This window comes from Cervus canadensis, chromosome 5 (assembly GCF_019320065.1).
Source record: "Cervus canadensis isolate Bull #8, Minnesota chromosome 5, ASM1932006v1, whole genome shotgun sequence".
Classification (NCBI taxonomy): domain Eukaryota; kingdom Metazoa; phylum Chordata; class Mammalia; order Artiodactyla; family Cervidae; genus Cervus; species Cervus canadensis.
This window is the reverse complement of record NC_057390.1, coordinates 6,943,559-6,971,369: the sequence shown is the minus strand read 5'-3', so window position 1 is coordinate 6,971,369 and position 27,811 is coordinate 6,943,559. Positions and strand designations below refer to the sequence as shown.

Sequence of the window (27,811 nt, the reverse complement as noted above, 5' to 3'; positions counted from 1 at the left end):
AAACCAACTTGAAGGTTTACAACAAGGCAATGGTAATCTTGGTAGTGTGATATTAGCATAAGCATATACGTGGAAAATAAAAGAACAGATCCATACTTATGTAGTCTGGGCTTCCCTTGTGGTTCAGCTGGTAAAGAATCTGCCTGCAATGTGGGAGACCTGGGTTTGATCCCTGGGTTGGGAAGATCCCCTGGAGAAGGGAAAGGCTCCAGTATTCTGGCCTGGAGAGTTTGATGGATTTGTATAGTTCATGGGGTCACAAAGAGTCAGACATGACTGAGCAATTTTCACTTTCACATATATAGTCTATAGCTATTTAACCAAAATACCATGTCAGTTCAGTAGGGAATGAAAAGTATTTTACAAATGTTGCTGAAGTAATTGGGTATCCCTATGGCAAGAATACACAGAACTGTACAAAAAAGATCTTCATGACCCAGATAATCACGATGGTGTGATCACTCACCTAGAGCCAGACATCCTGGAATGTGAAGTCAAGTGGGCCTTAGAAAGCATCACTACAAACAAAGCTAGTAGAGGTGATGGAATTCCAGTTGAGCTGTTTCAAATCCTAAAGGATGATGCTGTGAAAGTGCTGCATGCAATGTGCCAGCAAATTTGGAAAACTCAACAGTGACCACAGGACTGGAAAAGGTCAGTTTTCATTCCAATCCCAAAGAAAGGCAATCCCAAAGAATGCTCAAACACAATTGCACTCATCTCACATGCTAGTAAAGTAATGCTCAAAATTCTCCAAGACAGGCTTCAGCAATATGTGAATTGTGAACTTCCAGGTGTTCAAGCTGGTTTTAGAAAAGGCAGAGGAACCAGAGATCAAATTGCCAACATCCGCTGGATCATCGAAAAAGCAAGAGAGTTCCAGAAAAACATCTATTTCTGCTTTGTTGACTATGCCAAAGCCTTTGACTGTGTGGATCACAATAAACTGTGGAAAATTCTGAAAGAGATGGGCATACCAGACCATCTGACCTCCCTCTTGAGAAACGTATATGCAGGTCAGGAAGCAACAGTTAGAACTGGACTTGGAACAACAGACTGATTCCAAATAGGAAAAGGAGTATGTCAAGGCTATATATTGTCACCCTGCTTATTTAACTTATATGCAGAGTACATCATGAGAAACGCTGGGCTAGATGAAGCACAAGCTGGAATCAAGATTACCGGGAGAAATATAATCTCAGATATGCAGATGACACCACTCTTATGGCAGAAAGTGAAGAGGAACTAAAAAGTCTCTTGATGAAGGTGAAAGAGGAGAGTGAAAAAATTGGCTTAAAGCTCAACATTCAGAAAACTAAGATCATGGCATCTGGTCCCATCACTTCATGGGAAATAGATGGGGAAACAGTGGAAACAGTGTCAGACTTTATTTTTGGGGGGCTCCAAAATCACTGCAGATGGTGATTGCAGTCATGAAATTAAAAGATGCTAACTCCTTGGAAGGAAAGTTATGACCAACCTAGATAGCATATTAAAAAGCAGAGACATTACTTTGCCAACAAAAGTCTGTCTGGTCAAGGCTATGGTTCTTCCATTGGTCATGTATGGATGTGAGATTTGAACTATGAAGAAAGCTGAGTGCCGAAAAATTTATGCTTTTGAAGTGTGGTGTTGGAGAAGACTCTTGAGAGTCCCTTGGACTGCAAGGAGATCCAACCAGTCCATCCTAAAGGAGATCGGTCCTGAGTGTTCATTGGAAGGACTGATGTTGAAGCTGAAAATCCCATACTTTGGCCACCTTATGTGAAGAGTTGACTCATTGGAAAAGACCCTGATGCTGGGAGGGATTGGGGGCAGGAGGAGAAGGGGACGACAGAGGATGAGATGGTTGGATGGCATCACCGACTCGATGGACATGTGTTTGAGTAAACTCCGGGAGTTGGTGATAGACAGGGAGGCCTGGCGTGCTGTGATTCATGGGGTCGCAAAGAGTCGGACACAACTGAGTGACTGAACTGAATTGATAGGGGGATATTTCTATATACAAATATTAATTTACAATAGACCATAGACTTAAGCAGAAAAGCTGGAATCATGCACAGTTCATAAGAGTACATACATAAGACAAATTCTCCATGACCTTGGGATAAGCAAAATATATATATATATATATATATATTAGAACACAGAAAACACTATCCATGTAACAAAAATTGATAAGTTGGGCATAATCAAAATTTTAAATGTCTGCTAATCAATAATCGGTGATTTAAAAAATGAATAGGCAAACCTGGAAAAATTCTTACCTTACTTCTTTCTGAAAAGGAACTGCCCCTCCCAAAGAGACTAGTAAGGTGAGAATTATCAGCAGACATTTGAATTTTTTTTTCAGTTTTATTTATTTATTTTCTTTACAATATTGTATTGGTTTTGCCATACATTGACATGACTCCGCCTTGGGTGTACATGTGTTCCCCATCCTAATTTTTCAGTTTCTTTTATTATGGAGCTAGGGAAGAGATTATTTTCAATTCCCTGTTATGATATCCCATGTATTTGCTATAGAAAGATTTCATATTTGGCTTTATGCTTTCAAGTAGTTAATGCAAAGAAGGAAGTAAAATCAGTTCCAAAATATCCTGTGTTCATAAATCAGAAAAGCCTCTGTCATTCTAGGTGGTAGTGAATCTGGAGAGAATGTACTCTTTATAGCAGTGGTCCCCAACTTTGTTGGCACCAAGAACCGGTTTCATGAAAAACAATTTTTCCAAGGCCGGGAGGTGGGGGGGGGGAGGGCGAGGAGGGGGGAGGGGGGATGGTTTAGGATGATTCAAGCACATTACATTTCTTGTGCACTTTATTTCTATTATTATTACATCAGCTCCACCTCAGAGCATCAGGCATTAGATCCCAGAGGTTGGGGACCTCTGCTTAACAGAACATAGAACGAAATCCACATTACAAGAAATGTCTTAACAAGTTGTCATTATTTAATGAATTCTTACTCTGGTCTAAATACTTTTATTTCTCACTTGATTAGCACAGAAATGCAAGGAGTTTGGTATGATTATTCTCATTTCTCTCATATGAAATAAATTTTAGAATCGAAAATAACAAATATAATGACGAGTAGGTAATTGAGTAAAGTATGCCAGCAAAATCGGCAATATTGAGATGATAAAAATTAAGCATCTGGTTGAATAAACTCTAATACGTTCTGGCAGAATGAGGAAGATTTAATACTGGTGTTCCGGTAGAGATGATCTGAGTGTCCTTTAAGATTACATGAAAATTTAATTCTAAAACTTTCAAAATATGTTCAAAATGTGTAATATAGACAAGGAATAAGGAGAGAGAGGATGAGAGAGTGAGAGAGAGAAAGAGTAGCTAGAAGATGCTAGACCACAGTGGAGAAGGACTAGCCAAGGGAGATGGAACGTGAGGTCAGGAGTCCGGGAGCTTGAGGCTGAAAATCCCTGGGCATTTTGCATGCCCCCGGAATCAGGGAAACCCAAGTAAGCTAGAGTATGACGCCTGAGGTCTGAAATCCCTCCGCTATAGTCCTATTACCGGAGCTCAGTGTCTGGTAGAGCAGCGTGACCCAGTTAGGAGAAATTCGGGTGCACAACACAGGATGCATTCGCCGTCAAAGCAAGCACTATTACCCCTGGGCACTCAAGGAGGCCAAGCTTGGCGTTTTCCTGGGGAGTCGGCTTGGCGCCGGTGGCATGTGGTACCTTACGTGTTTCCAGAACTTGGAATTCAGGGACCGCCTGTTGGCCGCGTCGTCCTCCCTCCACTTGATGGTCCCCTGAACTTTGATGAGATGCTTCAGGGAGTCCTGAAGCTCCTCAAGCTGCAGGCCGCCAGGCGGGCACAGAGCCTCCATTTCAATGAGGATGGCCTTGGAGTCCTGCTGAATGAGGGCGCTGTGCAGGGCGATCTCCCGCTCGTAGGTGAACTCCTTGCTGTGCACGATCTCGGCAGTGAGGATGAAGAGGTGCCGCCTGCTCATCCGGATGCTGGTCTCCACTGTGCTGGCTACATCTAGTGATAAAAGATACGGGGGAGAGGTTAGGACCTGCACACCGCTGTCACCGCGCCGGTCAAGCCCTCTTGTCTCCCAGGCAGAGCAGCCCAGAGTTCTCCAGCTCAGGGGGAACCGACAGTTACATAGCAGGAGACTTGGAATGCAGGTTCATTGTCTACACGTTGTGGCTTCCCTGGTAGCCCAACTGGTGAAGAACCCGTCTGCAATGCGGGAGACCCCGGTTCGATTCCTGGTCCGGGAAGATCCCCTGGAGAAGGGAACAACTACCCACTCTAGTATTCTTGCCTGGAGAAGTCCATGGACAGAGGAATTATCTACACAATAGCTTCCTAGAATGTTAGTTTACTTGTTGCAAAAGGACTTAGAATTATTAAAATGTTTTGATTTTTCATTGGAGGATAATTGCTTAATAATGTTGTGTTCCTTTCTGCTGTACAACATGAATCAGCCATAAGTATGCACATATCCCATCCATCTTGAGCCTCCCTCCCAACCCCGCTTCATCCCACCCTCTAGGTCATCACAGGGCTCCCAACTGAGTTCCCTGTGCAGTATAGCTACAATATCCATTGTAATGTTTATACTTCCATGCTACTCTCCCTCTGACTTAGAATTTTAACTCTCTTATTAAAGAGCGCAAACTCAGGAACCTTTGCTTCTCTGAACTGACTCAAGTCTCAGGAAGTCTTGGATCCACTTTGCTCCCCACCCCCAACCCCTTGTAATCTCTGTTGTAGAAGCCACTTTGATTCAAACTAGGAAAATCTTAAGGAAGATGAGATCCTTTGTCAAGCCACTGTTTGTGGACCATCAGCTCTACGGTGATTTCCCTTAACTTCTGGGTGGAGTGAAAACATGTAAAACACGCAGCTGTCAGAGCAAGGAGGGAACTGTGATGGAGGAACAACCATGAAAAAAAAAAAAAAAAGTCCAGACCTTCTTAGAGAGCAAGGGCCAAAGACTGCCAGTCCACAGGGTTGGAAACAGGAAATAAGTGTCAATAGTGCCAGCCAGAGACCTTGTGTCAGTAGATCCTAACAGAAATCTCAGAATACTTGAAAGCACTGAGCAGAGAGAGTTTAATGAAAGGACAGTTGATAAAAGATGTGGGCAGAGCCAAGGGAAATCAATGAGAGACGCTCAGACCTCCACAACTGGTGACATCAGAGAGTGACAGTCACCCTCCAGGTGTGAAAGAGCCCGAGGTGTGGACCTGGAGGACCAGCTGACAGGGGCCAGTGCTCAGCAGGAAGCACGGCCACCTGGGTACCCCACCTGGAGGGGACCAGGGATACACCCTGCCCTCTGAGCACCTGCCTGTGCCTCCCGCTGGCCACGCCCGGTGTGAAGCAGATGGCGCCTTCCATAAAGATCAGTCACCAGGCCACTGGACGGAGCAGGGTGGGGGCGGGGGGTGTTGTGGAGCGGGCTTGAAAGGGCAGATGGCGGGTAACCGTCATGCGAAGAAATGCACTGCAGGGGCCAGTTATGAACTTTTTCTAAGGGAAAAGTGACTTTGGGTGTTGGTTTTTATTTATTTTGGTTGAGGTGAAATCAGAGGACATGGGCTTCCCAGGTGGCGCTAGTGGTAAAGAATCCGCCTGCCAATGCAGGATGCGTTAGAGATGTTGGTTCCATCCCTGGTCAGGAAGATCCCCTGGAGAAGGAAATGGCAACCCACTCCAGTATTCTTGCCTGGAGAATTCCGTGGGCAGAGGAGCCTGGAGGGCTACAGTCCACGGAGTCCACAAATAGCCAATGGGTAGAGCTGGAGGAAGAAGGGCGTCTCGGGAGAGATGTGGGTTGCATCTTCCTGAATTGTATACTCTACAGTTCTCCCAAGCTGGTACTAGGCCATTAACATTACCTAAATATTTCAGGATAACTCAGATTCACCTGTGATGTGTTCATTTACTTCTTTTTTAAAAAATTAATTTATTTATTTTAATTGGGGGCTAATTACTTTACAATATTGTAGTGGTTTTTGCTATACATTGACATGAATCAGCCACAGGTGGACATGTGTCCCCCATCCTGAAGCCCCCTCTCCCCTCCCTCCCCATCCCATCCCTCAGCGTTGTCCCAGTGCACTGGCTTTGAGTGCCCTGTTTCACGCATCGAACTTGGACTGGTGATCTATTTCACATATGGTAATAGACATGTTTCAATGCTGTTCTCTCAAGTCGTCCCACCCTCGGCTTCTCCCACAGAGTCCAAAAGTCTTCTTTATATCTGTGTCTCTTTTGCTGTCTCGCATGTAGGTATCTGAATCCCTCTTTGTAGTAGGAATGTCCATTTAAACTCACAGTCTAAGAAATGAACCCTCCCTCATTCCTGTTTCAAATGCTTCCTGGTCCCTGAGGAATTCGAGTAGCATTAGAAGGAGGGTTTCCAAAGTGCCTTCCTTCAAGACCCTGTCCATCTGGGGGTAGCTACAGGAAGGAGGAAATTAACACATTCCCTCCCTGAGGCTGGCCATTCTAGGAGATATCTGAAAGATGAATGGGCTTTTTACTTGGCTTTCTCACCTCCCCCACCCATCTCTGTTCTATAAAAGAACCTGGCATCCAGACCCCAACAAGTTGATTATTTTGAGACGTTAGTTAGGGGAAGAAGAAACACTACTGAAATGCTAGAATTGTGACCCAACAGTCAAAAGCAGGTGAAACTGACTAGGAGTATTAAGAAACAGAAGACACAGTTCTATCTGTTCTTGTGAGGACATACATTTTCAAATGTTTCTTCAGTGTCAGGAGAGTTATAAAAACTTTTTGAGTCCTTTCAAATATGTTAGCCAGTGCCTCTGGATAGGAGAATGTAATTTTTTGGATGTTAAGTCTTTCAGATCTAGACAGACTTCAGAGATGTCAGTTCTCCTCGTGGTGGACACGGGAAGTGAAGCAGGGGCTGGTGGATGTGCCCAGTTGCTCAGCCACGTCCAACTCTTTGTGACCCCAAGAACTGTAGCCCGCCAGGCTGCTCTGTCCATGGGATTTCCCAGGCAAGAATACTGGAGTGGGCTGCCACTCCCCTTTTCAGGGGATCTTCCCGACTCAGATAGAACTCTTGTCTCCTGTATCTCCTGCATTGGCAGGTGCACTCTAACCACTGTGCCGCCAGGGAAGCCCGAAGTAGGGGCTGGGCCCTGCCAGAGTCACAAGCAAGGATGTCTTACCCTGTCTTCACATCACTGCCACTCCTGTGAAGACCTCAGGATCAGAGTGGTGATGGGGACAGGAGAAGACAAGAAGTACTTCCTTCTTCTGGAGAAATATTTATAAGTTCTGGTCCTAAGACCTGGAATAATGATCGCAACTCCTGATCCAAGAGCTCATCACTTAGCTTTCTGAAGAATGAGAGTTTCTTTCCCTGATGGGTGTGGATAAGTTTACCTTGTCCAGGGAGCAGGTCTCTCCCATAGATGCATAAGTTGTAACCACATTTATTTTCAAGAACATCGGGCAGAATCTGGTGAACAAAGTACTCCACAGAGCTGGCCCCCTCTGGACCGTTTTTGCAGCTTCGTGGATAGATCACATAAGCATCATAGATCTTCCCATCTGAACATGAGAACAAGAAACACAATGTTATTAACTGGTCCTTAAAAAATTCTCATTTTACTCTTGATAGACATTTCTCTTGGAGTTTTAGGGTTATTGGTGAATATGCCATACCCCCTCAAATATTCTAGAATCTGGAGAGGATGACAACAATCTACTGTCGCCAAAATGTCATCAGGAAGTGACTTCCCAGGTGGCACAGTGATACAGGATCAACCTGCCAATAGAGGAGATGCAAGAGACTTGGGTTTGGTCCCTGGGTTGGGAAGACCCCCCTGGAGCAGGAAGTGACAATTCACTGCAGTATTTTTCCCTGAGAAATCCCATGGACAGTGGGACCTGGCGGGCTACAGTCCATGGGGTCACAAAGAAGTCAGACACGACTGAGCACACACACAGTACAGTCATCAGGAAACTAGTCTTAGTCCCAACATTCTCCTTTTTACTGTCTCAGACCTGAACAGAGTTCAAGTTGAACTTGAACAGAGTTCAAGTTGTTCAGACTGAACTCAGACAAGTCCCTGACCAGTTTAGTTCAAACCATATTGTCCTGTTTGATTAATAATATATTAATAAGTATTTATAGTCACAGATAAGGGATTTTTTTGCTGTGCCAGGCAAATCTAAATTTTAGTTTTTGTTTTCCCCATGGGGAAGTGAAAATGCTAAAAGGTAGTTCTTGGTGGCAAGGGAGGAGAAATGTTTAAGGGGTCTGAATTTCTCACAAATCAAACAATTAGCTCTAGTTGAGTGACTCATATGGAAAATCTAAATTTTATCTGCCTCCTAATAAAAGAATCGTGTTCATATTTAGCAGGTATAACTGCTTCCTTTCATGTGTATATATACGTAGGGAGGTAAGACTCATTATGGAACAGGGTTTCTGGTAAAAATACACCTACAATCTGATGGAACTTTCTAACATGTTCACCTCTGGAAAAGAGGAACAATTTTGTAAATGTTTGACTTCCGTAAAGTTTTACCAGTACAAATTTCCCCAAATGCCCTTTCTGAGCTGGGAGCAGATTCTGTTATTGAGGAATTAGTAAGAACAGCAATTCTACTGGGGAGAAAATTGGAGCCATTTAGGTGAATTTCAGAACCACAAGGAATGACCAAACAGGATGAAGAGTGTCCTCTGAGTACTCAAAAAGATTTATTGATAATACGCTAATAATAAGCAAGAGAAAATCTAGGTTTAGTAGCATAACTATTAAGAGATTATTAGAAGCAAACAACAGCCATTATAGAACCTTTTCTATTAAAGAAAATTTGAAACTTGCCACTTACCATTCGTAGTTTTGGAAGGTCTAGCTATGTCTCTCCAGAACAGAATAATCTCAATCCAGAACACTTTTAGAATTATCACCAAGCCATTGATTAGTAATAATAACAGGCTAAATCCTGCAAGCATGTAGTAGGTACTTTGTTGATCCACTATTCAAAAGATGGGGGAGGAGAAACATGATCATTATTATTTCTAAAACAGAAGAAAATAAAAAAACACGTGGGTGCTGGCATCCATTGGGAGGACAAGAGATTCACACAAGGACTGCCTATGTGGAATTCTCATGGCTGTTTCAAGAATCAGTAAATTAATGGTTATTGAGCCTCTATTCTGTGCAAGGCACCGGGTTAGGCATTGTAGGGGATTTTCAAAGCATAAGACATACAGTTGTTCTCGCTCAGTCAGGTCTGACTCTTTGCGCCCCCATGGACTGCAGCACACCAGGCTTGTCTGTCCTTCACCATCTCCTGGAGTTTGCTCAAACTCATGTCCATTGAATCAGTGATCCTACCCAACCATCGCATCCTCTGTTGTTCCCTTCTCCTCCTGCCTTCAGTCTTTCCCAGCATCAGGGTCTTCTCAATATAAAAGATAAAGAGACACAGGTAAACTTAGCTAAGATAGGAAGTGAAAGCATCAGTTTTAGCTAAAAGAGGTTTTAGGAAGGTGTACCCGCTGTGTGCTGGACTAGCAATTGGAGACTTCCTGCGGAATGAGGTCCCTGGAAGATGAGTGAGACTCGGAGAGTTTCAAAAGAAGATATGCACTCCTGGCACAGAAGGATGCTGTGATCCCAAGGGCAGAGATGGGAGTGTGTTTTCTGAGGGAGACAGATACTCTAATTTGGGGAATTGCTGGAATACATGATTGGAAAGCTGGATCTAGGCCTAGGTTCTGATCAGACTGGAGGGTCCAGCTAACGCATTTTGTCTCTATCCTGGTTGTGGGAGCCACTGAAGAGTGTTGAGTGGTTCCTTAACAATAAAGGTGGTTTTCAAGCAAGATTAGTCTGGAAGTTTTGTTTCCGTGGCCAATAGATCCTCGGAGTAGAATGAGATGAGAAGTTTCTGAAGTATGGGAGGGGCCAGATTCGTGTAATAAGGAGAGAGGAATGGACAAGCTTGGCATTGGTGGCATCAGGGAGAAATAATCAACAGGTCTTTAGAGACTTATCACATCTGGGGTTGGTGACACAGGAGAGCAAAGGGGAAAACAAGAACTTTGTAAGTCTCTAATGAGTGTTTGATGAAGTCAAATTACTGGGTTTTTGGTCCTAAATACACCGTTATTTCCCTTCTGTTGAACATTTTTTAGCTATTGCTGCACCTTTACCTTTACTCATTGCTTCACAACATATATATGCAAGATGGTCCCCATCTGGACTGTATCAGATATATACAAACTGAATGTAGGGACTGTGCTCATCAATAGTAATTTTGGCTGTTGTAAGTTTACTTCCCTCTTTAAAATTGTTAACCGTCCTATCTGACAAATAGTCCTACTTAACGATAAATGTGAGGAGACTCAAATGAGATTTGGCTGTATAATTCCCTTTTCATTTCCATCTGATCTCAAAACATAGGCTCCCAGTTTTGCCAAAGAAAATCACTGGTCCAGATTTGCAAATTCTTTCATTAGTTCATCAGCTCCCTGACTATCTAGCACTATGAAATCAAGAATTACCAAGGTGGGGAATTCCCTGACAGTCCAGTGGTTAGGACTCTGCACTTCCTCTGCAGGGGGCACAGGTATGATTCCTGGTCAGGGAATTAAGATCCCACATGCCTAATGGCACGACCAAAAAAAAATTCTTTTTAATAAAAAAAATGTACAAAGAATGACTGAAGTGAGCTGATTGAAAACTGAAAATTGGCAGTGAGCCTAGTATCTGTCTTATCGTCAGTTTAATGGGGGAGGAGAAACATGATCATTATTATTTCTAAAACATTCCCTACGTAAATTATTTCAACTCGATTCCTCTCCAGGTCACTTTTTCTAAAAATAATATTTGGACATGTGCTGGGAATCCCAATTTCTTGCACAATATGCATGTGACTGATTTACAAGCAGAAAGAAGTTAATTCAAGACATTAAGAGAAGTTGAAGTTCAGTATCTTCCTAAATGTTACTTTACAAATGCATCAGTCAGTTCAGTTCAGTCACTCAGTCGTGTCCGACTCTTTGCGACCCCATGAATCACAGCACGCCAGGCCTCCCTGTCCATCACCAGCTCCCGGAGTTTACTCAAACACATGTCCATCGAGTCGGTGATGCCATCCAGCCATCTCATCCTCTGTCGTCCCCTTCTCCTCCTGCCCCCAATCCCTCCCAGCATCAGGGTCTTTTCCAATGAGTCAACTCTTCATGTGAGGTGGCCAAAGTACTGGAGTTTCAGCTTCAGCATCAGTCCTTCCAATGAACACCCAGGACTGATCTCCTTTAGGATGGACTGGTTGGATCTCCTTGCAGTCCAAGGGACTCTCAAGAGTCTTCTCCAACACCACACTTCAAAAGCATAAATTTTTTGGCACTCAGCTTTCTTTATAGTCCAACTCTCACATCCATACATGAATACTGGAAAAACCATAGCCTTGACCAGATGGACCTTTGTTGGCAAAGTAATGTCTCTGCTTTTTAATATGCTGTCCAGGTTGGTCATAACTTTCCTTCCAAGGAGTAAGCGTCTTTTAATTTCATGGCTGCAATCACCATCTGCAGTGATTTTGGAGCCCAAAAAATTAAAGTCTGACACTGTTTCCACTGTCTCCCCATCTATTTCCCATGAAGTGATGGGACCAGATGCCATGATATAAATAATCTTTATATGTGATGCCTAACACTGAATATTTTCCATAAGTGTTTATAAACAGGAAAAGCTGTGTCTGAGTCCTGGCTCATAAAACTGCACAATTAGTCAACCTCTCTTTCAGTTTCCTAATCTATAAAAGTAGATAATAATAATAATAGTAACTTCATTATGGATTTTTTATAAAACAAATGAAAAATTATATGAAAAATAGTGACTGGTCTTCATACTTAGAGAACAATGCATAAATGTTTATTATTACTATTATGATTATTATTATTTCCTGATGGCTCAGACAGTAAAAAATCTGCTTGCAATGTAGGAAACCTGGGTCAATCCCTGGATTGGGGGATCCCCTGCAGAAAAGGGTGGCAACCCACTCCAGTATTCTTGCTTGGAGAATCCCATGGACAAAGGAGCCTGGCGGGCTACAGTCCTTGGGGTCACAAAGAGTTAAACACGGACTGAACACACACATTATTATTATTAATAGTAGTAGCATCAAATGTTGAATATTTAATCATATGGGGACATAGGCTTTTTAAGTTTTCATTTTTAAAATTCAGGACAGTGTATAATTTCTTTTACTGTATTATTAGAAACAAAGAAACTTATTGTGACCATTAAAAACAGTTGCAACAATTTTTGTTTAATTTACACAGTTATTGAGACAGAGTATAATTGTGTTGATTTGAAGAAAAACAGGTGAAAGTTAGCATATAAAGATGATTTAGAAGGAACAAAATCACATGTATGCGTAACATGAGAACAATTCCAGCTGGGAGCTCTGTGATGACCTAGAGGGGTGGGATGGGGGCAGGGATGGGAGAGAGATCCAAGGTGGGAGATATATGTATATGCATAGCTGATTCACTTGGTTGAACAGCAGAAACGAACACAACAAAAGCAATTACATTCCAATCAAAAAATAAAAAGAAAGAAAGAAAGCAATTCCAATACACAGGGACCTAGAGAACATTCATAAAATGTGAGCACAGACAGCAATGGGATAAGGACACCATGGCAGAGTTGGGTCACGTGGCTTCCCCTTTCCTGTGGGGTCTTCCGTGCCCACCAGCACCACAAATGTCACCATAAAATGACATCTCATCAGGGTCAACACATCTGAGATGACATGGATACATATATGTATATATAACTAGCAGAATCTGACAACGCATGGAGCATGATAATAATATTTAAAATCATCTACAGTAGTCATGGTTCTGTTGTTTTATAAAAACTTACAAATCAGTGGTTTGTGTTGAATTCAAACAAGAAAATTCCGAAAGACCACCTCAGGCAAAGACTAAATAACCCTATCAAATTAGTTAAACTTTCCCATCTCTCCCAATCAAGTGGTGCCTCTGTGGGTTTATTCAAATTAATCTGGACTATACCCCACTTGGGCTTCCCTGCTGGCTCAGCTGGTAAAGAATCCACCTGCAATGCGGGAGACCTGGTTTCGATCCCTGGGTTGGGAAGATCCTCTGGAGGAGGGCATGGCAACCCACTCCAGTGTTCTTGCCTGGAGAATGCTCATCGACAGAGGAGCCTGGCAGGGCTACAGTCCATGGGGTCACAAAGAGTCCAACACGACTGAGCACCTAAGCACAGCACAGTACCCCACTTATGGGTATAAACTGGGAGTTGAACTCTCCCTGTGACTATATGACAAACACATTAAATAATTTCTACATCATCACACATGGAGTGACAAGAAAAGATATCAAAAATTTCCCTGCCCCCTTTGTTACACTGGAATAAATGCTTCATCTAACCAATGGAGTGTCTTTACTTGGATGTGCAAACAAGTGAGAATCGACAGGTGCTCAGGAAGGAAGTGTTTGTTTGTGAAACTATGTTTTGCTGCCATCATTGTGCACAGTTGTACATGGAGGGAGTGGAAGAAAGATGCACTCACTCCCAGGGAGAAGGCGTGTGTCCTTACTGACTGGTTTAACAGGGTCTGAGTGTGCTGATCGTAAAAAGCACAGTGACAGTTCAAGGGCTTCCTTTCTGTCTTGAATTCTGTCTCTCTACACAATATATACCTATCTCTATATACAGTGTATATATGTGTAATGCCTACACCCAAGACAAATCTTTTCTCCCCCTGCCTTCTTCAATTTGTGAGATGGAGCATTCTGTTGTCTTGATGGATTTTCCGGCAACCACCGGCCAACACACTGTTCTCTGAGAATATGATTTCAGCTTACAGTTGATACAGCAAACTCAAGTGACTGCAGTCTCAGAAACATGTCTTACTTGGATTTTTCCTCCTTAGTGTTATAGTGTGCGTGATGAAGCCATAGAAATTCATGGCCAGACAGTCATACTTCCATGTCAAATCCTCTTCTTTGACATCCTCGATTTTTAAAACAGCTCTTCGGCAAGTCAGCTCACCACTAGGATTAAACAGCAGGCTGTTACTTCCAGTGCTTACCGTGCAGCTGCAAACCAGGGGGGAAGGTGGGGGCTGCTTTAACTGCCGCTGAAAAGTACCTTTGCATGAGCTCCTGCGTCGCTTGTATTCTCGTTTCACCGAAGTTCTTAACCTCACTTCCATTCACCCGCCAGAAGGCCTCAGCCATGACCTGATGGCCTTTCCCAAAGCAAGCCAAGCACGTTACGTTTGTCGGTTTTCCTAGATGAGAAGGAAAGAAACTCACCAATAAAATTCTGTTCAAATGGGATTTAATTTAACGTGAAAAAAATTCACTGAACACCCTCTGTGTGCCATGAAAAAAAGTGGAAGTGTCACTAACTCGCATCTCTTTTTGACCCCATGGACTGCAGCCTGCCAGCCTCCTCTGTCCATGGAACTTTCCAGGCAAGAATATTGGAGTGGGCTGCCACTCCCTTGAGGGATCTTCCTGACCCAGGGAGCCAGTCCTCATCTCCTGCACTGCAGGCAGATATGTGGCCATAAATGGATCCCCATTTCCCTTCTTCATCGTCAGCACCTTCTTCTTTCTCTGCCCCCCCTTGCCTCCTCCTCTCCTCTCCCAGCATCTTCATTTCACTCACAGGTCAAGGTGAAGCTCAGCCCCCTCTCCCCTCTCCTTTCTCCCCTGCTTTGCAGCAGAAACTCAAGAGCCTTCACCAATGCCACATTGTAATCTAGGATTTCCCTTTATTATACATTGAAATTTATCTTTTTTAATTGGGGTATAGCTGCTTTAAAAAAAAAAAAAAGGATAGAGTTGTTTGGGGTTTCCCAGGTGGCTCAGTGGTAAAGAATCCTCCTGCCAATGCAGGAGACGCAGGTCGATCCCTGGGTTGGGAAGATCTCCTCGAGAAGGGAAGGGCAACCCCCTCCAGCATTCTTGCCTAGGAGATCCCATGGACCGAGGAGCCTGGCGGGCTCCAGTTCATGGGGTTGAGAAGAGTGGGACACGAGTGAGCACCTGAGCACACATACGTGCTTTACAATGTTCTGTTAGTTCCTGCTGTGCAACATCACGAATCGGGTGTATGTATACACATATCCCCTCCCTCGTGGACACCTACCCCACCTCCATCCCAACCTTCCAGGTCATCACAGAGCGTCAAGCCCAGCTCCCTGCCCGACAGAGCAGGTTCCCACTGGCCGTCTGATTCACACACAGCAGTGTATATATGGCAGTCCCAATCTCCCGGTTCATGCCCCACCCCTCCACCGTTTCCACACATCCATTCTCTACATCTGCGTCTCTGTTCTTGCCCTGCAAATAGGTTCATCTGCCCCATTTCTCTAGATTCCACATATATGCATTAATATACAATATTTGTTTTTCTCTTTCTGACTTTTTTCACTGTGTGGGGAATATTACTCAGCCATAAAAGGGAATGAAATTGGGTTATTTGCAATTTCTTTTTAATGGCTCTCTTCCACTCCTTTCTCATCCTACCAAATCCCCCTCCTTTCCCTGTTATTACCTTTGTAGGTAAAACCATTTCACCTGACTCAGCTACAATTTCACGATTTCTAACTATTCCACTATTTATTATCTTTTAACAAGAGCCTCTCTAGTCTCCCTCCTGTTAATTTGAGACTTCCTCCTTCAGAGGAAGGACTTAAGGGCTGTTTCCTGCCTTAGGACAGTGCATTCAGCTGTCCCCTACTGAGTTCATCATTCCTGGGTCAAGAATTAGTCATCCAGGGACTTCCCTGGTGGTCCAGTGGTTAAGAATTCTCCTTCCAGCGCAGGGGGGTGTGAGGTCAATCCCTGGTCGGGGAGCTAAAAGATCCCATATGCCTCACGGCCAAAAAGCCAAAACGTAAAACAGAAGCAATACTGTAATACATTCAGGAAAGACTTTAAAAATACTAAACAACCAAACAAACAAGAGGCATCTGAAGAGAGAAAAGGAGCTCAGAGTCTCCCAGGAGGTGAAAATGGTATAATCTGTGATAATCGGAACACAAGGTACTCTAGTGTTCTAATAGAAAGATGGGGCTTCCCAGGTGGCGCTAGTGGTAAAGAACCCGCATGCTGGTGCAAGGAGATGTAAGAGATGTGGGTTGCGAGTGGGATCCCTGGGTTGGGAAGACATCCTGGAGAATTCTTGCCTGGAGAATCCCATGGACAGAGGAGCCTGGCGGGCTGCAGTCCATGGGGTCCCAGAGAGTGGGACATGACTGAGGTGACTTAGCACAGTACATATTGATCTGTCTAAGCCTAACCATCCACAAACATAAAGTGGGACAATATCTACCTCCTGGACAGAAGCAAGAGGGAAATGAGGCAACATGGGCAAAAGCACCAAAACACAAAAAGCAAAGCAGAGCATGGTACAAATGTAAGTGCCATATGTGGTGGTGAGCACATACCCCTGATACCAGAAAGTGCCCGAGACGGGTGTTTCCAAGTATATCTCATTCAATCCTCAAGACCTGCTATGGAGACAGCCTGACCCCGGGGTCACACGGAAGGATTTTCCAGGCAAAAATTTTATAGTGTTCTTATCGTTTTCTTACCAATTTCCACTTCCTTTATTTCATTTTGTGCAGGTGCTTTAATTTCAGGAGGCAAAGAAAAGCCCTGCTCCTCTGAAATTAAAAACAAAGACAGAATTTCAGTATTTGGAGAGCATTGAGTAGCCGTCAATACAAAGCTTGTATTTTCTTATTTCTGTCCTATTTTCATAGCGACGTTTCTCACATCTTTCGAAAGTGATCCATGGCAACAAGTACACATGTATACACATACACCCGCACACACAAATAAAACAAAAACAGTCAAACAACACCTTTCTGCTACCAGCTATGTTGTTTTTTTGATATTTTCTCTTCTCTTTTTTTATTGTTGAAACAAATACTACGCAAAGCATTAAATGAATTGCATAATGTAGCAATTGCCAGAAAACCTCAATTCTATAGAGTAGGCAGAACACTACAGGGAAGATTTCCAAAGGCCCGTGCAAGTGATAAACACATAAGTCTACACTTGTACTCACAGCCTTCCACCTGTGTGGCTCACCGTATCAGAAAGTTCAAATTCCTGTAGCATTGTTGCCTAGACATGGTAAAAGTATTCTCAGAGGTTTTGTAAATAGAGAGAAACCTATTTAATCTCTAGTATAACTAACTGAATTAGAAATTAGTTCTAATGGAGCACGGATGCATTCCTGTACCCCTTGGTTCTCACTTATTTCAGAATGCTGTGATTAAGGACCTCTGTGGGATTTGATGTTGATCACTGAGAGATACTAACACAAATGTGGTCCAGTGGTGTTCATTTTACAGGGGTGGAGCACCGGAAAACTCCAGACAAAACTCTTGTCCACTATTGTTCTGCCCCAAGAAATGTGCCAGGCATATAGGTTTCATCTACACTCCTAGATCAAGCTATGTTGAGGAGACCCCAACTCTTTGTTGATTTTTCAGGTTTGATTGTGAAGCCTTTCCCCTGATGGATTTTTATAGAATGTAAAGTGAGCTTGAAATAAAAATTAGAATTAAATGACTTACCTAAGGTTGTAGATGATGATGAAAGCCTTGCAAATCAAGATTGAAAACCACCCAATAATATCTATGTATCTCTTTATAAAGCTTCTCATTATACTTCTAATCCAGTTAGTTATATCAGAGAGTAAACAGATCTTGCTCTATTTACAGAAAGTCTGACAAGACATTGGGAGAAAGAGAGCTAATCCTGCTCTTCAAATAGTTGAGCTGCTGTTCAAAAAAATGTTAGGTGATTGCATTACCTTTGAAAAGTTAAAATATAGAGGAGAGAGCAGATGTGGCTTTGGATTAGTAGTGTAATTTCACCCCCTGCCCCCAAATGTCTTAAAACTTGATGGTGTATAATATAGAAAATCTCCTTGCATCATATTAGAGGATGTGTAAGAAAAGATGAGCCAGGAGGAAGTTCAAGGAGGAGGATAAAATACAGGCAAATCAACAAGAAGGACACAATTTCTCTATCTTTTTTAGTATTGCCCTTTGTTACATTTAGTAGCTTACCAGTAACTGTGAATGATCTGGTTGCAGTTACAATATATTTGACTCCATATTCGCTGTGCATAAATTTACATGTATAATCACCAGTGTCCTTGTTGGTTGCATTGTGAATCAGCAAAAACGTCCTGTGTGCCAGGTACCTTGGTCCTTGGAGAACTTCACAGTTCTGAAATGAAAGGTTCCAGTCCACTTTTAGTAATTCTTTCACATCTATTTTGGTTGTGTATTTTCATCTCTTTCCCTGCAAGTTTCTTTTTACCTTAAACCACTCAACAGGCTGTGTCCAATTGTAGCGGTCAATTGTAGGACAAAATATTAGGGACTTTTTTTCAGATCCAAACGTCGTTGAGTATATCAGATAATCTGGAATATTGCAATCTGATTGCTTTTCAAAAATGGTGACGTTCACATATCCAGTCTTATTGGAGGTAGGACTATTAAAATAAATCAAGCAATTTTTAAAAAGTCACTTAGCATTATGCAGTAATTTAATCCAACTCTAACTTTTACTTGATATTATTTAGCATTATGAAATGACTTAATCCAACTCTTAATTCGGCAAGAATACTGCAGTGGATTGACATTTCTTTCTCTAGAGGATCTTCCCAACCCAGGGATCAAAGCTGCGTCTCTTGCATCGGCAGGCAGGTTGTTTACCACTGAGCCACCAGGGAAGTCGGATTAGGCGTCTAATTTTTACTTAATATTAGCATTATGAAATGACTTAATCTGACTCTAATTTTACTTAATACAAACATTATGAAATAATGCAACTCTAACTTTTCTTCCTAAAACCATTGACATAGAGTAGTTCTTATTTTAAAATAATCATTAAAATCTGAAGTTTTAATTGGTTTTTTTGGTTACATTTTAAATAAAACATAACCCCTTGCAGTCGCGGTTCAGTTGCTCAGTCATGTCCAACTGTTTGCAACCCCAGCGACTGTAGCCCACCAGGTTCCTCCATCCAGGGGGTCGTCCAGGCAAAAATGCTGGAGCAGGTTGCCATTTCCTTCTCCAGCAGATCTTCCTGGATGAACACACATCTCCTGTATTGGCAGGCAGATTCTTTACCACTGAGCCACCAGGGAAGCTTAAAACATTACCCCTACTGTAGCCTTGAAAATGACTCCCTCACCATTTCTCTATACACTATATGTGCCGTCACACCAACACCTGATATAATAATGAAAATAATTAGCATCTCTTAAGAGTTTCCTATGTACCATTTATGGTGGTGACATTACCTCGTTTTATGCTCATAACGGGCTCTGAAGTGGGTTCTGTTATCACGTGTATTTGACAGATGAGGGAACAGAGAAGGAGCAGTGACTGAACAACAACACAGAGATAAGTGGCGAGGGCCGTGGACTCAAAACTAACACCATCTGACCTCAGAGCCCAGGCGCCGAGCTAGAGCAACTTGCCTTTTGACATAGTTGGTCTCCTCGCTTATATTTACCAAACGGGCACAAAATCACAACATTCGTGACAATTTACTTGTAGAGTAATGGACTCGGGCTTGCCCCTCAGGTGGAAGGCCCAGGTGCCCACCCTTTTACATTCATCACAAGCCTAACCTGGATGCCATACATCTCGGTCACTGCTTCGTATACTGGGTTGTTCTTATTTGGAACTCAGAGTGAGCGAGTGCTCTCAGCTTCACAGTCACTAGAAAAACCTGGTCTGTTTCTAACTGGGCTACAAGTTAAGCCCTGCAATTACACATCCAAATAGCTCACCAGGGGCTTCCCTGGTGGTCCAGTGGTTAAGACTCTATGAGTCCACTGCAGGGGGCACATCCCAAACAGAGCTCAATCTCTGTACTGCATACTTTGAAGTGCCTCCAAGTAATAATAACAAATAGTTTACCACCACCTGAACTTCACCATGAGGACATTCCTAGAAGTGCTCTTTTATTCAGATTACTTCATAAGTTTGACTGTTCCAGAGAGGTCTAGGAAGGGGAGAGAAGTGAGACGGCTCAGAATATTAGCTGTTAAAGACAAAGGAGCAGGCCTGGATAATACCGTCTGACAACGCAGGTATAAAATCCGGAGTCGTTGACTTTGGCAGGGAGGAACTTGAGACACTTCCCTGAGGCAACTATCCGATTTCCTCTCTGGGTAGTAATACTTTTGTTGGTTTTTGAGTAATACCAGTCCACAGAGTATGGATATTTTCCTTGTCTGGGACATTTCACAATTAAAGCCTCATTTTCCAGGCCCAAAAATGATCTGCCTGCATTAAAGAAAACAAACACACACATAAATTTCTTGAAGTGATCATACGAAAAGATTACAATTTTGGTATTCTAAATACCCCCTTCTAAGCTTCCCCAGTGGCTTGGTGGTAAAGAACCTGCCTGCCAATGCAGGAGACTCAGGTTCAATCCCTGGATCAGGAAGATCCCCTGCAATAGGAAATGGCAACTTGCTCCAATATTCTTGATTGGGAAATCTCTTGGACAGAGGAGCCTGGCAGGCTACAACCTATGGGGTTGCACAGAATCGGACATGACTTAATGATTAAACAACAGCAAGATTAAATTGAGAAAGTTGTCATACTCTGTGATACTTTGAGAAAGAATAAGTAAATCATCTAAGCTCTTTTATGAAATATTCTAATGGGTACACTGGAGAAGGAAATGGCAACCCATTCCAGTATTCTTGCCTGGAAAATTCCACGGACAGAGGAACCTGACAGGCTACAGTCCGCGGGATTGCAGAGTTGGACACAACTGAGCGACTAACAATGGGTACATAATTTAGTGGTTTAACCTGGACCTTGATCCTCCACATTGCTCCAAAGAAAAGCAGCCAAGTTCACCTACACAAAGCAAGTTGTCGAGTCAACAAACGCTGACCATACCTTCTATGTGCAGGCACCATGTTACATTTTGATGTATTTAAATGCATTAAATCAAAATGATGTTGTATTTGTTATAAAAAATTTGTCCCCATAAAGGGGACAAATGAAGAACTGCTGATGAAGAATAACTCTAGGGACTTCCCTGGTGGTGCAGTGGATAAGGATGCCCCTGCTAATGCAGAGGATGCACGTTCGATCCCTGGTCTGGTAATATCCCACATGCCGCAGGGCGCCTGAGCACGTGCCCCACAGTGAAGAGCAGCCCCTGGTCCCCGAAACTACGGAAAGCCTGTGTGCAGCAACAAGGACCCAGAGCAAGCAAAAATAAATAATAAATGAATTTTTAAAAAAGAATAACTGTAGAACATAAATGAACTCTCCACATTGCCATTCAGCTAGAGCAATTGGATAGCAAGGCACATGTTCTTGGAATTACTTAATTAAAATTGTTTTAAATCTCAGTTCGAAAGCAATACTTACTAAACTTGGCTGATGTGGAAGATATCAGAGCTGTTAGAATTACTGAGACCCAAAGTCTCATTCTCAGTTTCTCAAGTGAGAGCAGGTGTTGAGAACCGATTCTCAAGCTGATTCAGGTTGAGTTTGTGACATCCAATGACAAGGCTCCCACCTAGGAGATTGATGATATTCCCTAAGACAGATAGTTGCAAAGAACTGTCAGTATCTCTACCAAAAAAAATAAATCATGCGAAATCACAAGCAAGCAATTATCCTCCAATTAAAAATAAATTAATTAAAAAACCAATTATTCTCCAATTAAAAATAATTTTTAAAAATCACAAGCAAAATATTTACAGCCAGGATTTTGACTTGCTTAATACCCCTGCCCCCTGCAAGGAGCATTCATCCTTGGCAGATCTTTAGTATACAAGCTGACTTCAGACACACATTATTGAATACTGGACCTTGGGGCCATGCAGACCTTATGATGGCCATGTTGTTTCACTGTCTCATGAATGAAGCTAAATTAAGAGGAAAGAAAATAAGTTTCTATTTTGGAGGAAAAAAAAAAGAAAATCATAAAATTAAGAGACCCTAGACAACACAGTATTATAAATGCTGACATAAAACCACAAACATCCACACAGGCTGGTAACTGGTTGTGCGGTCACATGATCCCCTTCTTCCCCCAAGAACACAGGGAAGCCGTCATCCCATATTTCCTAAGGATAATAAGAGAGAGATGGGTAAAATGGCCATCAAATTATTGCCCTAGACATTATACCAAACCCTGAAAAATATGTCTCTCACCCTGTTTGTCCCCAAGATCCACCAAAGGCTTTCTAAGATGAGTTGAAGGTCTACGAAAAACAATTACATTTTTTTTTCTTTCAATCCAAAAGGATAACAGCTATATATTTTTTTCTTAAAAAGTCAGAGGAAGGATGGAACCAATAAAGAAACTGACAAATATAGGATGACTACAATAACCCTTAATATATTTCAGGATAGCACATTTCTTCTAAGCATTAATTGTTGGTACTTTTCTCATTACTTGTATGGAAACGTTTTTACTATGAACTTTAGTTAAGTAAGGGATGCTTACCCAAAGTGAAGGGCAGAAGCAAAGAACTTCAAGTCAGTGACTGAGCCATGAAGACTTTCCAGTTCTTTCGGCTTCTTCCTTACGGACTCCTCACACTCACAAATTCCCTCTTTTATTTTAAAGGGGAGATAAGAGACATCCTTCCACACTCCCACTCCACCCACCCTAAAATTTCACCTTGAGCCAAAATCCATGACTCGTTCAAAAGTGCTGGTTCACTGTATACCAAGAACTCTTGACCCTGGTATGTAAATATTTAAGGACAACAGTGAATAATCCCTTGGAAGAAGTAATCAGATCTTATCTGTTTTAGCATCAGTTACTCAAGGAAATGCTTGGTGTTTGTGGCTCCGATATTATTACACTTCAAGTTCCAAATGATCTGGAAATCCGGGAACCCTACAACTGCCCATCCAAATACTTCTTGATACTTCATTTGGCAGACTCTAGCGAGGAAGGCTCAGCCAGTTATAACAGCTTTGGTGCTGAGAGAGTTTCAAAAGCAAATGGGGGCAAGAGATGAGAAGTAAACAGACTCTAAGGAATTTTGCAAATGTACTATTTAAGGTTCAGAACTAACATAGTCTCATCCAAACACGGATTCCAGATTCTCAGATTCAAGTCCCTGCAGGCTCTTAGACGGGAAAGGCAGGTTTTTCTAAGGAATTCATAGAAACAGAGGGACATTGTAAGACTGTCTTACAGGGAATGACATGGAAAACCATAAACCTCAACTCTTGAGTTCCATGTCAAACAAATGTTAGCTGCACATTTGCCTTTAGCTCCACAGAGCTGGTGTGACTCAGTCATGAGTAAATTTGACTTACTTTCAAAACTCACCATATCCCAGAAGGATTCTGGGACTGATTCCAGACCAGCACTGTAATATAATAACCAAAGATAAGGCTTCTCTAGAATGCACTGCGTGTCACATACAGTTCTCAATGACTTCCATGTGTTAGCCCCTTCATCCTCACAACCACCCCGTGAAGCAGGCACTATTATTGTTACAGCTGCTTTACAGACGAGGACACTGAGACAGTAGGTGTTAGTTGCTCAGTTGTGTCCTACTCTTTGTAACCTCATAGACTGTAGCCCACCAGGCTTCTCTGTCCATGAGATTATCCAGGCAAGCATACTGGACTGGGTTGCTATTCCCTTATCCAGGGGATCTTCCCAACCCAGGGACCAAAGCTGGGTCTCCGGCATCGCAGGCAGATTCTTTACTGTCTGATCCACCAGGGAAGCCTTGAGACACCAAGAGGGTAAGCAAATGGTACCAGTTATGTTATGCTAAGAGAAGGAGCCAGAATTTGAACCCAAGCAGGCTGGCTCCAAAGGCTAGACTCCTACCTATTTTAGATTCTATACTATTTTGCTACGATATGATGAAGGTTAAAAGAGGAGGTGCTGCCCAAGAAAAGTTTCAGTGGATTTTTGGAGCCAGTTGACAACACCACCACTCCCCGCCCTGCTCCCCTGTGGCTGGCAGTGTTTCTGAGGCAGGCGTCTCCTTCTGCACCAATATCAGTCATGTGGTCTCAGAGGGAGAGATGAAAAGTCTTGTCACTGCTGGGAGATTCACCACAAGATGCTGGCATCACTTCAAGGAATTAGATCTACTTGCCACTCTTCTTGACTTAGCTGTTAAGATCATATGCGTTTTGGCATAAGAATCTGCTTCACAGAATCAGGAGCAGGCAAGCCTGGAACAGCGCCCAGGATACTGTAACCTCTAGGTATCATTTTGACAAACAAAATAATACTACCTTAAACATGCTTACATTTGAATACAAACTTACATTTTGTATCCTAAAACATCTTAAAATTTTTAAATTAAGTTTAGGCATTTATTCCTTTAGACTAGGCCATGGTTATCTTGGTTTCCTAGTTTTCAATAAGGCTTCAGTTAGAGTTTTAATAGCATACCCATGATATCTTGCAGAAGCATTTAATAAAGTCTAGCTATTGTGATAAATTAAAGCGATCACTATAAAATAATTCAATTATTCAACAATTAAGTCCTTGCATTGAAAGTACAATATTGCATGGTACTTATCATCAGCAGCATTCAAATTTTACAGATTAAAATAAAAACCCAAGGATGAGACTGGTTAAATAATTTGACCAAGCTCACACAGTTGCGGCTGGGGTTGAAATCAGACTTGCTGAACCTCAAAGACATGTCTTTTTTTGCCCCTAATCTCAACTAAAAAGAGAGATTACAGTGGTAAATCTCTCCTTCTTATGATTGAGACAGGGAGATGAAATAAAGTCGCAGCACGCCAGGCCCCCCTATCCATCACCAACTCCCAGAGTTTACTCAAACTCATGCCCATCAAGTCGGTGATGCCATCCAGCCATCTCATCCTCTGTTGTCCCCTTCTCCTCCTGCCCCCAATCCCTCCCAGCATCAGGGTCTTTCCCAATGAGTCGGCTCTTTGCATAAGGTGGCCAAAGTATCAGAGTTTCAGCTTCAGCCTCAGTCCTTCCAATGAACACCCAGGACTGATCTCCTTCAGGATTTTCAGAATTAATCTAATTTGGCCATAGGGTGCTTTCCAGGTGATGCTAGTGGTAAAGAACCTGCCTGCCAATGCAAGAGTCTCGGGTTCTATCCCTGGGTCAAGGAAGATCCCCTGGAGGAGGGTTTGGCAACCAAACCAGTATTCTTGCCTGGAGAATCCCATGGACAGAGGAGCCTGGCGGGCTATGGTCCATAGTGTCACAAAGAGTCGGACATGACTGAAGTGACTTTGCACAAAATTTGGCCATATATTTTTTCTGCCTATTACTAAGATGGAGTCTGGACATGGGACAGGGTTTGGAGTGAGAGTCCCTCAATATGGGACGTGTACAACCAGGTATACCTCTTAGACATACCGCTGGAGATGTCTAGGCATCAATGAGCTATTTGCTGCTGAAGTTCAGGAGACACATGTAGGTTAGAGACCTACATCCAGATCTATATAAATTGGGGATACATGAGTGTATAGGTGAAATTAAACCCACTAGACTGGAGGAGATCTTCCAGACTGCAAGCAGATAGACCTTGAAGCTACACAAGAGAAAAGCTGCTCACCTTCCCTGGAAAGTTTCCCTGGAGAGAGGTATTCATCTTTGCTTCACAGATCTGTTTGAACCTCTGGGTGTAAATCACTGCAGAAGTATTGAGAATTTTGCTCTTGTTGTTAGTCGCTGAGTCGTGTCTGTCTCTTTGAGACCCCATGGACTGTAGCCCGCCAGGCTCCTCTGTCCATGAGTTTCTCCAGGCAAGAATACTGAAGCGGTTTGCCATTTCCTTCTCCCGGGGATCTTCCTGACCCTGGGACTGAACCCAGTTTCCTGCATTGGCAGGTGAATTCTTTACCACTGAGCCACTTGGGAAGCCCCATCTTTCTGCATACTCACAAAAAACTGGAAGGTGTGGAGGGGCAAGCAGAGAAATATAGACCCTCACAATCATAGGACAAATATTTTGAAGGATGTAGATGAAGAGTTCTCCTACTGGAAAAGCAGGAATCTGAAAACCAAAGACGTCCCCAAATTTTTTGAGCTACTGGCCCACATATCCAAATATAGAAGGATCAAGCTCCTCACCTACACATGCTGTTCAAGAGCAGAGAGAACTCTCCTTCCTGTTGGGGATTCTGTGATTCAAATCAGCAGCCACAGCGGGCCACCAGTAGGGCACAGAGGTGAAGGTTCCCAAAGTAGGAAAAGTAAAAAAATAATGATGATGATGAGGGCTGACATTATTAAGCATTTGATGTTAGCTAGGTGGTGGTTTAATCACTAAGTCGTATCTAACTCTTGCGACACTCTGTCCATGGGATTTTCCGGGCAAGAATACTGAAATGGGTTGTCATTTCCTTCTCCAGGGGATCCTCCTGACCCAGGGATCAAACCTGGCTCTCCGGCATTGCAGGCAGATCCTATTTCATCTTTAGACACCACCCTCTGAGCCTGACGTTAGTACTAATATGCTGGCTTTATACGTCAACAGTACAAGAATTAAACAGGTTAGATGAATCAGTAAGAGGTTAGAGGTTAGAGTGGAGGTTAGAGTCATCAGTAAGAGTAAGAGCAGGGATTAAATGTGGTTCTGTGGGTGTTGGAGCTTTCTCTCAAAGACTAGCAGGAATGGCATGACAAAGTCCACATTGAGACTTTGGGAGCAATGACACATGAACATGTCATTGAATATGGCACATGAATATGCATACCTCCCTCTTCTCCTGTGGGTACAGCTTTAGCGACCAGCTCTGCCACATTTGACCCTGCACACTTTGTTGAGAGCCTTCAGAGAGGAGAGGAACGGAGCCATCAACCAGAGGTGTCCATGCCAGACATGGATTTGAGTCGGTTATTCCTCCCTACCCACCACTCCCCTCAAAAGACAGGCTCCCAGCAGCCCTCCTCCTGAAGCATATCACTCTCTTTTGCCATCCTATTTCCTTCTCCCCTTCCACACACCACATTCCTCTCCACCCCCCCACCCCTCGCCACCCAGGAGCTCTTTTCTTCCCAAGCTTTTTTTTCCTTCTCCACCACCTGAGCAGATTCCATTTCTGAATTTCAGCGGATTCCAGCAAGAACAATTCTGGAATATGAGCACTCTGCACATACTATATACCACAAGACCCCCTCCCAAGCCCACCCCCCTCCATTTCTTTTCTAGTACAGCAGGTCAATGGGCTTCCCATTTGGTACTAGCAGTAAAGAACTCGCCTGCTAATGCAGGCAATGTAAGAGACGTGGGTTCCATCCCTGGGTCAGGAAGATCCCCTGGAGGAGGGCATAGCAACCCAATCCTGTATTCTTTCCCGGAGAATCCCATGGACAGAGGAGCCTGGCAGGCTACAGTCCGTAAAACCTCACAAAGAGTCAGACATGACTGAAGCGACTTAGCACGCACCTGAGGCCAAAGTTCCATGTAATACAAACAAGATTTTAAGGGACTTCATCACTCTGTACCTTGGTTTTCCCATTGGTAAGACTACCTTTTTCAAAGACAGAAAATCAAGAGCAATGATTATTTTCAACCTAAATTTTTGTGTTCAAATTCCATTCCCTTTGAGATCAAAGCATTTTTGAAAAACGCCCCAAGGAAAGACACTTACCACCCGGCTGGTGAGATCTTTCTCCCTCAGCTTCCTACCAGCAGAGTTTGCTAACTCGAAAGACCAGTCCTCTAACAGCTCTGTGCTTCATGTGACAGCCACGTTTCTTTTCCTTATCAGTTAAGAGACAGGA

The 27,811-nt window shown here is 43.0% G+C and overlaps 1 protein-coding gene across 2 annotated transcripts; it reads right to left on the bottom strand.

Annotated features, from left to right (window-relative positions):
- Nucleotides 1-2,191: 2,191 nt before the first annotated feature.
- On the bottom strand, nt 2,192-27,811 carry IL1RL1 (interleukin 1 receptor like 1). 2 transcript variants are annotated; one of them, XM_043468039.1, is made up of 11 exons: nt 27,679-27,811; nt 21,469-21,640; nt 20,148-20,358; nt 18,377-18,551; nt 18,121-18,283; nt 16,630-16,701; nt 14,172-14,313; nt 13,935-14,074; nt 8,863-9,009; nt 7,405-7,572; nt 2,192-4,008 (listed from the first exon to the last, which is right to left on the bottom strand). In XM_043468039.1, the coding sequence occupies exons 2-11, from the start codon at nt 21,527-21,529 to the stop codon at nt 3,623-3,625; spliced, it is 1,665 nt and encodes a 554-aa protein (XP_043323974.1). In that variant the 5' UTR covers nt 21,530-21,640; nt 27,679-27,811; the 3' UTR covers nt 2,192-3,622. The 2 variants fall into 2 exon arrangements, with proteins under 2 accessions (XP_043323974.1, XP_043323975.1); XM_043468040.1 differs by lacking the exon at nt 27,679-27,811 and adding an exon at nt 21,932-22,309.

Excerpts from the sequence above, each read along its gene's own strand:
- IL1RL1 (XM_043468039.1), bottom strand. The coding sequence starts at position 21,529 with ATGAGACTTTGGGTCTCAGTAATTCTAACAGCTCTGATATCTTCCACA. Across the intron at positions 20,359-21,468 it reads TTCCACATCAGCCAAGTTTA|GCAGATCATTTTTGGGCCTG; the intron begins GTAAGTATTGCT and ends TCTTTAATGCAG. Across the intron at positions 16,702-18,120 it reads CAGATCATTCACAGTTACTG|AGGAGCAGGGCTTTTCTTTG; the intron begins GTAAGCTACTAA and ends TTTTAATTTCAG.